Source organism: Salvia hispanica, chromosome 6 (genome assembly GCF_023119035.1).
Source record: "Salvia hispanica cultivar TCC Black 2014 chromosome 6, UniMelb_Shisp_WGS_1.0, whole genome shotgun sequence".
In the NCBI taxonomy this organism is placed as follows: domain Eukaryota; kingdom Viridiplantae; phylum Streptophyta; class Magnoliopsida; order Lamiales; family Lamiaceae; genus Salvia; species Salvia hispanica.
The window spans coordinates 9,404,871-9,415,704 of NC_062970.1; the positions used below are offsets into that span (position 1 = coordinate 9,404,871).

General features: G+C 36.8%; 2 protein-coding genes across 4 annotated transcripts; both read left to right on the top strand.

The window, feature by feature from the left end:
* The first annotated feature begins 1,457 nt into the window (after nt 1-1,457).
* Nucleotides 1,458-5,779, top strand: LOC125192187 (splicing factor 3B subunit 1-like). Of its 2 annotated transcripts, none has more exons than XM_048089703.1 (2): nt 1,458-1,505; nt 1,793-5,779. In XM_048089703.1, the coding sequence occupies exon 2, from the start codon at nt 1,849-1,851 to the stop codon at nt 5,623-5,625; it is 3,777 nt and encodes a 1,258-aa protein (XP_047945660.1). In that variant the 5' UTR covers nt 1,458-1,505; nt 1,793-1,848; the 3' UTR covers nt 5,626-5,779. The 2 variants fall into 2 exon arrangements, with proteins under 2 accessions (XP_047945660.1, XP_047945659.1); XM_048089702.1 differs by having other exon boundaries at nt 1,463-1,505; nt 1,733-5,779.
* An 810-nt stretch (nt 5,780-6,589) lies between these two features.
* Nucleotides 6,590-8,941, top strand: LOC125196892 (probable protein S-acyltransferase 1). 2 transcript variants are annotated; one of them, XM_048095552.1, is made up of 6 exons: nt 6,590-6,920; nt 7,246-7,425; nt 7,519-7,821; nt 7,936-8,157; nt 8,263-8,710; nt 8,803-8,832. In XM_048095552.1, exons 1-5 carry the CDS (start codon nt 6,822-6,824, stop codon nt 8,707-8,709), a joined length of 1,251 nt encoding a protein of 416 aa, XP_047951509.1. In that variant the 5' UTR covers nt 6,590-6,821; the 3' UTR covers nt 8,710; nt 8,803-8,832. The 2 variants fall into 2 exon arrangements, with proteins under 2 accessions (XP_047951509.1, XP_047951508.1); XM_048095551.1 differs by having other exon boundaries at nt 8,263-8,941.
* The last annotated feature ends 1,893 nt before the right edge of the window (nt 8,942-10,834 follow it).

Consider the following 10,834-nt stretch of genomic DNA (forward strand, 5'->3'; position numbering starts at 1 on the left):
CCAACAATCGGATTAGTGGTGGCATTGATTTTTAAAAGCCTAGTGCGGTGTATATTCACTTAAATTTGGACAAGTCCAAAATGGGTTAACATTCAAATTCAAAATTCATATTACAATAACATATTAGATATACTTTTGTCAAGAGCAAACTACAAAACTAGTATCCAGAATATGAGGTTTGCACATTTTTAGTATTCCATATTTATAAAATCACCATTTCAATAAAAAAATTTCATAAATTTCATTCAGTCCCGATATTTACTATTCTATCCTTCAGCCCTTTAAGGAATGTATTTGTCCATTTAGCATGGTTTGAGATCTTATTATATTATTATAATGCACAATTTAAAGAATTAGATTCTAATTTTCCTAATAAGTTATTTATTTATATCAAAATAGTAATAGTAATAGTAATATATATAAATGAATAAAATATAATAATAAACACAAAATTACTATTAAATTATAGTTATTTATTGGTACTATAATTGTTATAATTCATAATTTTAAAATTTATCAATACTTTATTAATTAGTTATTAATTTATTGTAAAATAATAATAATAGATATTATTATTAATATAATTAAGTATGGTTTATAATTCAAAACATATTAATATTTTACAGTAATTATTATTATTATTATTATTATTATTAATATTGTTGTTGTTGTTGTTGTTGTTCTAGTTGTGTAAAATAATAAAAATTATATTCAATACCTAAATATATAAGAATCATAAGAATTGGAAAAAGAATACCTAAGGAAGTTTGATGAATCAAAATCCTAGAAAATTGTACTATTTTACTTGCTTTCAGAATTCTGATAATTTTCTTTGATTAAAATCACACAAATATCAGAATTTAAATATCAAAGGAAATACTTTCCATGACATAATAATGGCAAACAAACCTGGTCTAAAAGGAATCAAGAATTTAAGTAATTTATTTTCTTGCAAAAATCAAATAAATTTTGATATTTGGTTTGTTTTAAAATTGAAATTTGATTTCAGTTGGAAATCGGAATAGAAATTTTGTTTCTTTTGAGTTACCAAATTAGAATTTGGTAGCCAATATAATGGAATTGGAATTAAATTATAGAAAAGGTAATCAAATTTTACTCTAATTTCAAATAAGTGATTGATTGAAATATGAAGTTGCTCAGTCAAATACTGAACTGTAGTACATTAATATTTTTTAATAAAGAATTTATTTATAAGCATTCGGTTATAGGAGTGTATAAATTAGCATTAGTTGGTTAGTAGAGTGTAAGCCCAAAGCAAGGAATGATATCGGACCTCAAAGTGTAGTTGGAGCCGAGTCCAGGCCCAAATCAACGATAAGTTAAATGAATATATTCAGGTTTATATATGGATCCGATGAAATCCAACTTAAGTGGATAAAGCCCATTTGGATATTCGGATATATATAGGAATAGGAGTATTAATAGATGCAGACAACGCCTTTGCTAACAGCACCGCGCTTCTTCTCCAACACTCCCAAAATCAGGTTCGCTATATTTTCCAATAAACATTAGGTTATGCATTATTCGATTCATGTCAGAATTTGATTTTAATATCTGCTTTACTTTACTTGATTTACCCTTAAATCTCCATTCAATCGTTCCGGCGAGCAATAATTCGACTTAATTTCTTCGTTTTATGCTAAACCTTGATTTTGCTGGTTAGAATTTGTGTCATCCAAGTACTTAATTTTCCTGTTTATTTTTGTTATAGGGGCTGAAGCTAGTATTATCAGGAGGTTTCCGGTTTATAATTTGGGTTTATTTCCTACAGGATTCCAAATCTAGGGTTTTATATTTTCAGCGTTGGGGAGATTTAGGATCGGAAAGATGGATGACAGTTCGGAGATTCAAAAGTTGAAAGAAGAGAGGCAAAAGATGGAGAAGGACCTTGCTGCTCTCACTTCTTTAACCTTTGACACTGATCTCTATAGTTCGAACAAGTTTGAAGGCTATGAACAATCTATAGCTGTGAATGAGGATGATGATAATGCGGATCCGGCTGAGAATGAGATTGCTCGAAAGATGGCATCATTTACTGCTCCAAAGCAGTATTTTAAGGAGGCTCTGAGGTCTGGGGAAGAGGATGAGATGTCTGGGTTCAAGCAGCCAGGCAAGATTATTGACCGTGAAGATGATTATAGGAGGAGGAGGTTGAATAGGATTATATCTCCAGAGAGGAATGATCCTTTCCTGGACAAGACCCCTGGTCCTGAAGTGAGGACTTATGGTGATGTGATGAAGGAAGAAGCACTGAAACGCAAGGAAGAGGAGGTGAGGAGGGAGATAGCAAAAAGAAAGAAGGAAGAGGAGGAAAACAAGGAGAAGGAGAAAGATGTGGAGAAGCCAAAGAAGAGGAATAGATGGGATATGTCCCAAGATGAGAATGCTGGTGGTGCAAAGAAATCTAAGGCAGCATCTGACTGGGATATGCCCGACTCAACTCCTGGAATTGGGAGGTGGGATGCAACACCAACTCCTGGGAGGATTGGGGAAGCAACACCCTCGGTCTCTAGGAAAAATAGATGGGATGAAACTCCAACCCCTGGGCGCCTTAATGATTCAGAATCAACTCCTGCTGGAGGTGTTACACCTGGAGCAACACCTGCAGGAATGGCTTGGGATGCCACACCTAAGCTGGGAGGGCTAGCCACTCCGACCCCAAAACGGCAGAGATCGAGGTGGGATGAGACTCCAGCCACTATGGGTAGTGCTACACCTGGTGCAACACCTGCTGCAGCTTATACCCCTGGTGTCACTCCATTTGGGGCTGTTGACATGGCTACGCCCACACCAAATGCTCTTATGCGAGGTGCAATGACTCCTGAACAGTATAATTTGTTAAGGTGGGAGAAGGACATTGAGGATAGAAATAGGCCACTGACTGATGAGGAGCTGGATTCAATGTTTCCAGAAGAAGGGTACAAGATTTTGGAACCCCCTGCCTCTTATGTTCCTATCCGAACTCCTGCACGGAAGCTTCTTGCTACCCCGACACCAATGGGGACACCTCTTTATAACATTCCAGAAGAGAACCGAGGACAACAATTTGATGTGCCTAAAGAGTTGCCAGGAGGTTTGCCGTTTATGAAACCAGAAGATTATCAGTACTTTGGCTCGCTGCTGAACGAAGAAAATGAGGAGGAGCTATCTCCTGAAGAGCAGAAGGAGCGTAAGATCATGAAACTCTTGCTAAAAGTTAAAAATGGAACTCCTCCACAGAGAAAGACTGCTCTGAGACAGCTTACAGATAAGGCAAGGGAATTTGGTGCTGGGCCTATGTTCAACCGTATTCTACCGCTGCTCATGCAGCCCACTTTGGAAGATCAAGAGAGACACTTGTTGGTGAAAGTTATTGACAGGGTGCTTTACAAGTTGGATGAACTGGTTCGTCCATATGTCCACAAAATTTTGGTGGTTATCGAGCCTTTGTTGATTGATGAGGATTACTATGCTCGTGTTGAAGGTAGAGAGATCATCTCAAATCTGAGCAAGGCAGCTGGGTTGGCCACTATGATTGCTGCAATGCGTCCAGATATTGATAACATAGATGAGTATGTCAGAAACACCACTGCAAGAGCTTTTAGTGTTGTTGCGTCTGCCCTTGGGATTCCTGCTCTATTACCATTCTTGAAAGCTGTCTGTCAGAGTAAGAAATCATGGCAAGCTCGGCACACTGGTATCAAGATTGTGCAGCAGATAGCTATTTTAATAGGGTGTGCAGTTCTTCCCCACTTGAGATCCCTTGTTGAGATCATTGAGCATGGGCTTAATGATGAAAATCAGAAAGTCAGAACAATAACTGCTCTGTCTTTGGCTGCTCTTGCTGAGGCTGCTGCCCCATATGGTATTGAAAGTTTTGACTCTGTGTTGAAGCCTCTATGGAAGGGCATCAGATCTCATCGTGGGAAAGTACTTGCCGCTTTCCTTAAGTCCATTGGTTTCATCATACCACTCATGGATGCTATGTATGCTAGCTACTATACAAAGGAAGTTATGGTTATTCTGATTCGTGAGTTCCAGTCTCCAGATGAAGAAATGAAGAAGATTGTGCTCAAAGTGGTGAAGCAGTGTGTGAGTACAGAAGGTGTAGAGGCAGAATACATTAGAAATGATATTCTTCCTGAGTTCTTCCGCAATTTTTGGGTTCGAAGGATGGCCTTGGATAGAAGAAATTATAAGCAACTTGTGGAGACAACGGTTGAGATAGCTAACAAAGTTGGGGTTGCTGATATAGTTGGAAGGATTGTTGAAGACCTGAAAGATGAAAGTGAGCCTTATAGAAGGATGGTAATGGAGACAATTGAGAAGGTGGTTGCCAACTTGGGGGCATCCGATATTGATGCTCGCTTGGAAGAGCTATTAATTGATGGTATTCTTTATGCCTTCCAAGAACAAACGAGTGATGATGCCAATGTTATGCTCAACGGTTTTGGTGCTGTTGTGAACTCCCTTGGCCAGAGAGTGAAGCCATATCTTCCCCAGATATGTGGTACCATTAAATGGCGTCTTAACAATAAGAGTGCGAAAGTGAGACAACAAGCAGCAGATCTTATATCTAGGATCGCTGTGGTTATGAAACAGTGTGGAGAAGAACAATTGATGGGCCATCTTGGTGTTGTGTTGTACGAGTATCTAGGGGAGGAATATCCAGAGGTTTTGGGTTCAATATTGGGTGCTCTCAAGGCTATCGTCAATGTTATTGGTATGACTAAGATGACTCCACCTATCAAAGATTTGCTTCCTCGGCTGACTCCTATATTGAAGAATCGTCATGAGAAAGTCCAAGAGAACTGTATCGATCTTGTTGGAAGAATTGCTGATCGTGGAGCTGAATTTGTTCCTGCAAGGGAGTGGATGAGGATATGCTTCGAGCTCCTGGAGATGCTTAAAGCTCACAAGAAGGGTATTCGTAGAGCAACTGTCAACACTTTCGGTTACATTGCTAAGGCCATTGGGCCACAAGATGTTCTTGCAACACTGCTGAACAACCTCAAGGTTCAGGAACGTCAAAATCGTGTGTGCACAACAGTGGCCATAGCAATTGTCGCAGAAACATGCTCACCATTCACAGTCCTTCCTGCATTGATGAACGAATACCGTGTCCCCGAGCTCAATGTGCAGAACGGTGTCCTGAAATCACTTTCTTTCCTGTTTGAATATATTGGCGAAATGGGAAAAGACTACATATATGCAGTTACTCCCTTGCTGGAGGATGCACTCATGGATAGGGATCTGGTTCATCGGCAAACTGCAGCCTCAGCTGTGAAGCACATGGCTCTTGGAGTTGCAGGTCTGGGGTGCGAGGATGCTCTGGTCCACCTGCTGAACTATGTCTGGCCTAACATTTTTGAGACGTCGCCTCACGTCATCAATGCTGTCACGGAAGCCATCGAAGGCATGAGGGTGGCATTGGGTCCTGCCGTTGTGCTAAACTACTGTCTGCAGGGGCTGTTCCATCCAGCAAGAAAGGTTAGAGAGGTGTACTGGAAGATCTATAATTCACTCTACATCGGTGCTCAAGACGCGCTCGTTGCTTCGTATCCTGTGCTCGAGGATGAAGAGAACAATGTATTCTCCAGGCCTGAACTGCATATGTTTGTCTGATCCTGCAATTTTTATCGTTTTAGGAGACATAATTTTACTCAGATTTTCTACTTGTCTTATGTTTTATAGAGGCCGTGTAGCTTTTATATGTGGAATCAGTTTGAATAAACTCGTATGTTCGTCTAAATCCATGCTTATGTTTTATACGTGAAAATACCGCTTTATATCTTCCACAATTATAATCATATTAAATCATATTTTAAAATGTCATATTTCACTTTTAATATTAATGGTTTACTATTAAGGGTAAGTAGGCTATACATTATACTAATATATTTAATTCATATTTTGTTATAAAACTAATATATATTTTTGAAACTCATAATTCACTAGCTTATTCAAATATTGAAAGTAATATTATACTTACTTATATACTACTCCCTCCGTCCTCCAATGGATCCTCGTTAAGGGATTTAGATTATACTCATTTCAATTACCAGACTCTAGGACCTCGGTTATTTATTGTCACTTCGTCTATAATAGGTGTCACAGTTTCCTTTTTAGTTTGTCCCATAAAAGATTATCACATTTTTATTTTTTTTTTCTGAAAAAACTTTCGCTCACATTAATATAAATATATTATTTTCGCTTTCCCCTAACACATAAAAACAACATTTTTTAAAATCTCGTGTCATTTTCCAAGTATGTCATCTATTATAGATGGAAGGAGTACTAAAATGTTACCCATACGGGTCATAATATTTCTCTAGTTGAAAACATATCCAAATTTACTCATTTTCAATCTTTTTATAAAAATCATAATTTGAGCAACTGTGTTTTCTATAAAAAAAAGTAATCATTTTGATTTCCGATTAATTTAAAATAATTATAGCGCGCGCGAAAAATCCGCATAAATTGGGAGAAGATGAAAACCAACCGTTTTGCAACTTCCAAGAATAGTGAGATTTGGAAGAGAAGCAGAGAGACATAGCGCGAGGAAATCATTTGCCTCTTGAGAGAGAAATAGGGTTGTAGAGCAGAGGGGGCCAGTGGCTAATGTTGAGGCAAAATAACCCAGAAAAAAAATTAAATTAAAAAACACATTTTTTTTCATCCTCTCCATGCCTCCAACTGCTGGCCCGTCTGAGAAATCTTGATTTTCTCTCACCCATTTTAGGGCATTTTTGTTTTTTTCTTTGCAGATAAATTTAACAAAAAATCATTCATAGGAAAAATTAGGTGACCAATTTTTCTCGATGGGTGGGCAAAAGTTTTCTGATTTTGCTCCACCCTCTAAATGCACTGATCGTCCCTCGGCAAAGAAACGCCTCTATCAAGTTTGGAGGGGTCGAAATGTATGATATTTCTTCCCCATTTTTGTTTTGTAAATCAAAGATGGGTGCTTTTTCATATTCATGGTTTAGTCATGGAAGTTTTGCTGTGGTGTAAAATCTTCAATGTAGAATTAGGGTTTCATTATTTTTCTGTTTTGTATAGTTTTTGTTCATGGAAGTTTTGCTGTGGGAGAAATATTGAATTAGAATTGGGGTTTCATGAAAGGGATATATGATTTCTTGTTTGGTTTGTTGCTATTAAAAATTTAATCTTTGCAATGCTTATCAACTTTCACTGTTGCACAATGTATGAACTGAACTCTGTTTCTGTTTGGAATTTATTCAGAAATTTTTATGTGGCGGGAGATTGGTCTTTGGTCCTGATGCAGGCTCAGTCCTCTTGTCGACGGTTCTCATAGGTGGTCCGGCATTAACTTTCTGTATAAAGATGATTTTTAGGATCTCAGAGCTTGATTTCTTGTACGGGCGTATTGTATTGGCCGGAGGATTTATCCTCACATTTTTGGTGGGCAACTTAAACCTGATTTGCTAGTAAAAAAGATGATCTTCCAGTTTGCAAAGTTTCCTCACCTATCGTTGCATTTGGCTCGTTTTGCAGGCTTTGTCGTTTCTCTACATGACTGCTGCGAGAAATCCTGGTATAGTTCCTAGGAACAACCGGCCACCGGTTGATTTTGAGGTAGAGTCGGTTAGATCCTTGGATTGGGCCAGCTGCGGGACTCCCTCGTTCAAGATACCAAGAACCAAGGATGTTATTGTGAATGGCCACACAGTTAAAGTCAAGTTTTGTGATACTTGTTTGTTGTATCGCCCGCCACGCGCTTCCCATTGCTCAATCTGCAACAATTGTGTCCAGAGGTTTGATCACCACTGTCCATGGGTGGGCCAGTGTATTGGAGTTGTAAGCATGTTCATCATTTCATTGATCATTTGTCGTCGTGATCATCTCTGTGTCGTTGTGCTTATCATAGACTACACATTTACATGACTCTCCCATTGTTTGATTTGGATGCAGAGAAACTACAGGACCTTCTTCTGTTTCGTGACAACATCAACAGTCTTGTGCATATACGTTTTCACGTTTTCCTTGTTGAACCTTCTCGAGAAGCCAGGTCCCTTGTGGCGGAACATGTCAGACGACACTGTCTCAGTTAGTCTAATTGTTTACTGCTTCATCTCCGTGTGGTTTGTTGGTGGCCTCAGCGTCTTCCATTCCTATCTCGTATCAACCAACCAGGTCAGCCATATTTAGTGGTACCATCCCTGTATTGAGCTATTGATGTACTAGTAGTTTCTGTTCTTGAAATGTACTCCATTTAATCCGAGCTTCTTATTTGAACAGACGACGTATGAGAACTTCAGGTACCGTTATGATAGAAAGGAGAATCCATACAATCTGGGAATAGGCCAGAACATCAAAGAAATCTTCTTCTCTAAGCCAGTAGCTACTCGGATCAACTTCCGGGAATGGGTGAACGAAGCAGATTTCCACGTACAATCCATATCTAGAAAGTTCAGCGCGGACTTCATGAGGACACATGGAAAGCTAGACTTAGAACTCGGTGTGATTGGCAAGGATGGGAAACCGTTCCCAGGCATTCTGCAGAATCTGGATTACAAGGGAATCGAGGAGAGTTTGAAGAAGCCGAAAGGAGGGAAAGTGATTATTGACCCCTTTTTCCTTCCATCCGATCAAGACGAGAAATACACGACAGGAGATAGTTTCACCGACGAGGATCGGTCTGAGTTTAGCTCTGAGAGAACATCTTCTGCAGTACTTGGTAGATAAGGTATGATCAAAACTTGGTTAAACCGCATTGACAGAGAAGAATATTGGATAAAATGTGTAAAGACACCTCTTTTACTGTTTGTGGCTGCATAGATTTTTCATTTTTCCTTTGTTCAGTTTTGGTTAGGAATTATGTTTGCATTTGTCACACCAGGAAAGAGATGTAAGTATGTATTCTGCGGTTTATAGTTGTACCACTTTTACCACAACAGACTTTGTATATTTTTTTTTTCATTAATTGTTTTATCTTAATTAGTAGTCTTGTTGAATGTTGACAGATATTTGCTCCAAACATCGTGCTGGCTGATAAGGGAACCAATAATTCATAATTAAGAAATCAGTTTTGAATATTACAAGGATGATAGTATTAAAAATAATATTGTAAATTGATTAAAGAATAGAAAATCGAGGTCGAGCATACACGAATACCAACTTGGAATCTATACAACTGGATCTTAGTAAAATTGTAGGGTGTCAATTTTAGTTTGATTAATACAACGTGGGAGACCTAATTCTTCTAAAAGATAGCTACATACACATATATAGTTTATAACTACTATGTTATTTTAATTGTGCGATAATGGGTCTACATGAGTCCAAGGAGTATAATTGTACTTTCAACAAAAGTGTAATTTAGTTTGATTCTTGTTGGTATTTTTTCGTATTCTTGTTTTTTATTTACTTTTTTTATATGTTTTATTTAAATTTTTGTTAGTATATAAATTTAATTAGAATAAGTAATTATTTGCAGCATCTTAAATTAAAAATTCTAGAATGTTATTTGACAAAACTAATACGGTATGTTTATGGCCACCGTTTGGGGAAAAAATGCAAACAACGACACCTTCTTAGCTGGTTTATTGCAAAGTTGCACTGTTTCTTTTTAACTTTTATAGATGCAAATGTGTTTATAATTAGTCTATATATTGTTACATGGATTTCGAAGCCAATATTGACTTACAATATTACTGCACTAGGTATTTTTCTAATTTACTACTTATATTTGTTCATTTTAAAATAATTGTATAATGAACAATAAAGATTGATTCTCTCTTTCTCAAAATGTGTATCACACAATAAAATAGGCATCCTGATTCTAAATTCTGTACATTTTTACAGTGAAATCAACCTATTGGGATTAAAGTAGCAGAAAAGTATATCAGCATTAACAAGCAAGAAAAAATATTTAAAGCAAGCCAATTTTCTACATTAAATTTGAACGTAACTTTCTCCACGCACGTACTCCATCCGTCCACATAAAAATAAATCACTTTTGCCATTTTGGGACGTCCACAAAAAGTAGATCACTTTTTTAAAATAGAAAGTTTATCTCTCATACTTTTTCCACTTTTTATTCCATCTCTCATACTTTACTCACTTTTTCTCCTCATCTCTCTTACTTTACCAATTCTATATTAAAACCCGTGCCGAACAACAATAGATCTATTGTTTGTGGACGGAGGAAGTACTACTTAAATAAAATATATAATTTTTAAATATGAATGCTGTGCCTGCACGTTCGCTTGTAAAAATGCAAAACAAATTACTAATGTACATTGTTAATAATAATAGAGTAAAAGGTTCTAACAATATTAGATAGAAGTACTACTATTTGGGTTGTGAAGAAAATGTTCATCAGAAAGGGCATGTTATATTTCAACATGAATATCATGAAAATAAATTATACTACCAATAAAGAGTGTTTTAGAAAAGAATTAAAGGACACACTACAAGATAATTATCGCACACTTTCAGTTTCAATGGACGAGAGTAATATTTAATCAATTCATGTTTTTCATTTAAAACATACGCCACCAGCAAAAACAGTTAAGTAGGAGTAGTTAATCAAATTGCGAAGATATTAGAAAAATATAAAGTTGTACCACCATGGCTGATCATAAAAGTATATTTTATTTAATGTTCTTACCTCTTTATATATTAATTCGTTTTGTTCGTCATTAAATCACCTATCTAATATGGTTATTTTGGATGTCTACACATTATTATTTTACTCACTCTTTTTTTACTCGTTTTAAAAAAACTAATTCGTGATAGATAAAAATATTATTTTTACTTATTCTAGAGTGAGAAGATAATCATTTGACTCTAATAAAATGTACTCACA

What these genes read in the sequence shown, in the direction of transcription:
- LOC125192187 (XM_048089703.1), top strand. Translation starts at nt 1,849, where the DNA reads ATGGATGACAGTTCGGAGATTCAAAAGTTGAAAGAAGAGAGGCAAAAG.
- LOC125196892 (XM_048095551.1), top strand. Translation starts at nt 6,822, where the DNA reads ATGGGTGGGCAAAAGTTTTCTGATTTTGCTCCACCCTCTAAATGCACT. An exon ending in GATTTATCCTCACATTTTTG is followed by an intron (nt 7,426 to 7,518) that starts GTGGGCAACTTA and finishes CTCGTTTTGCAG; the next exon opens with GCTTTGTCGTTTCTCTACAT. An exon ending in ATCTCGTATCAACCAACCAG is followed by an intron (nt 8,158 to 8,262) that starts GTCAGCCATATT and finishes TTATTTGAACAG; the next exon opens with ACGACGTATGAGAACTTCAG.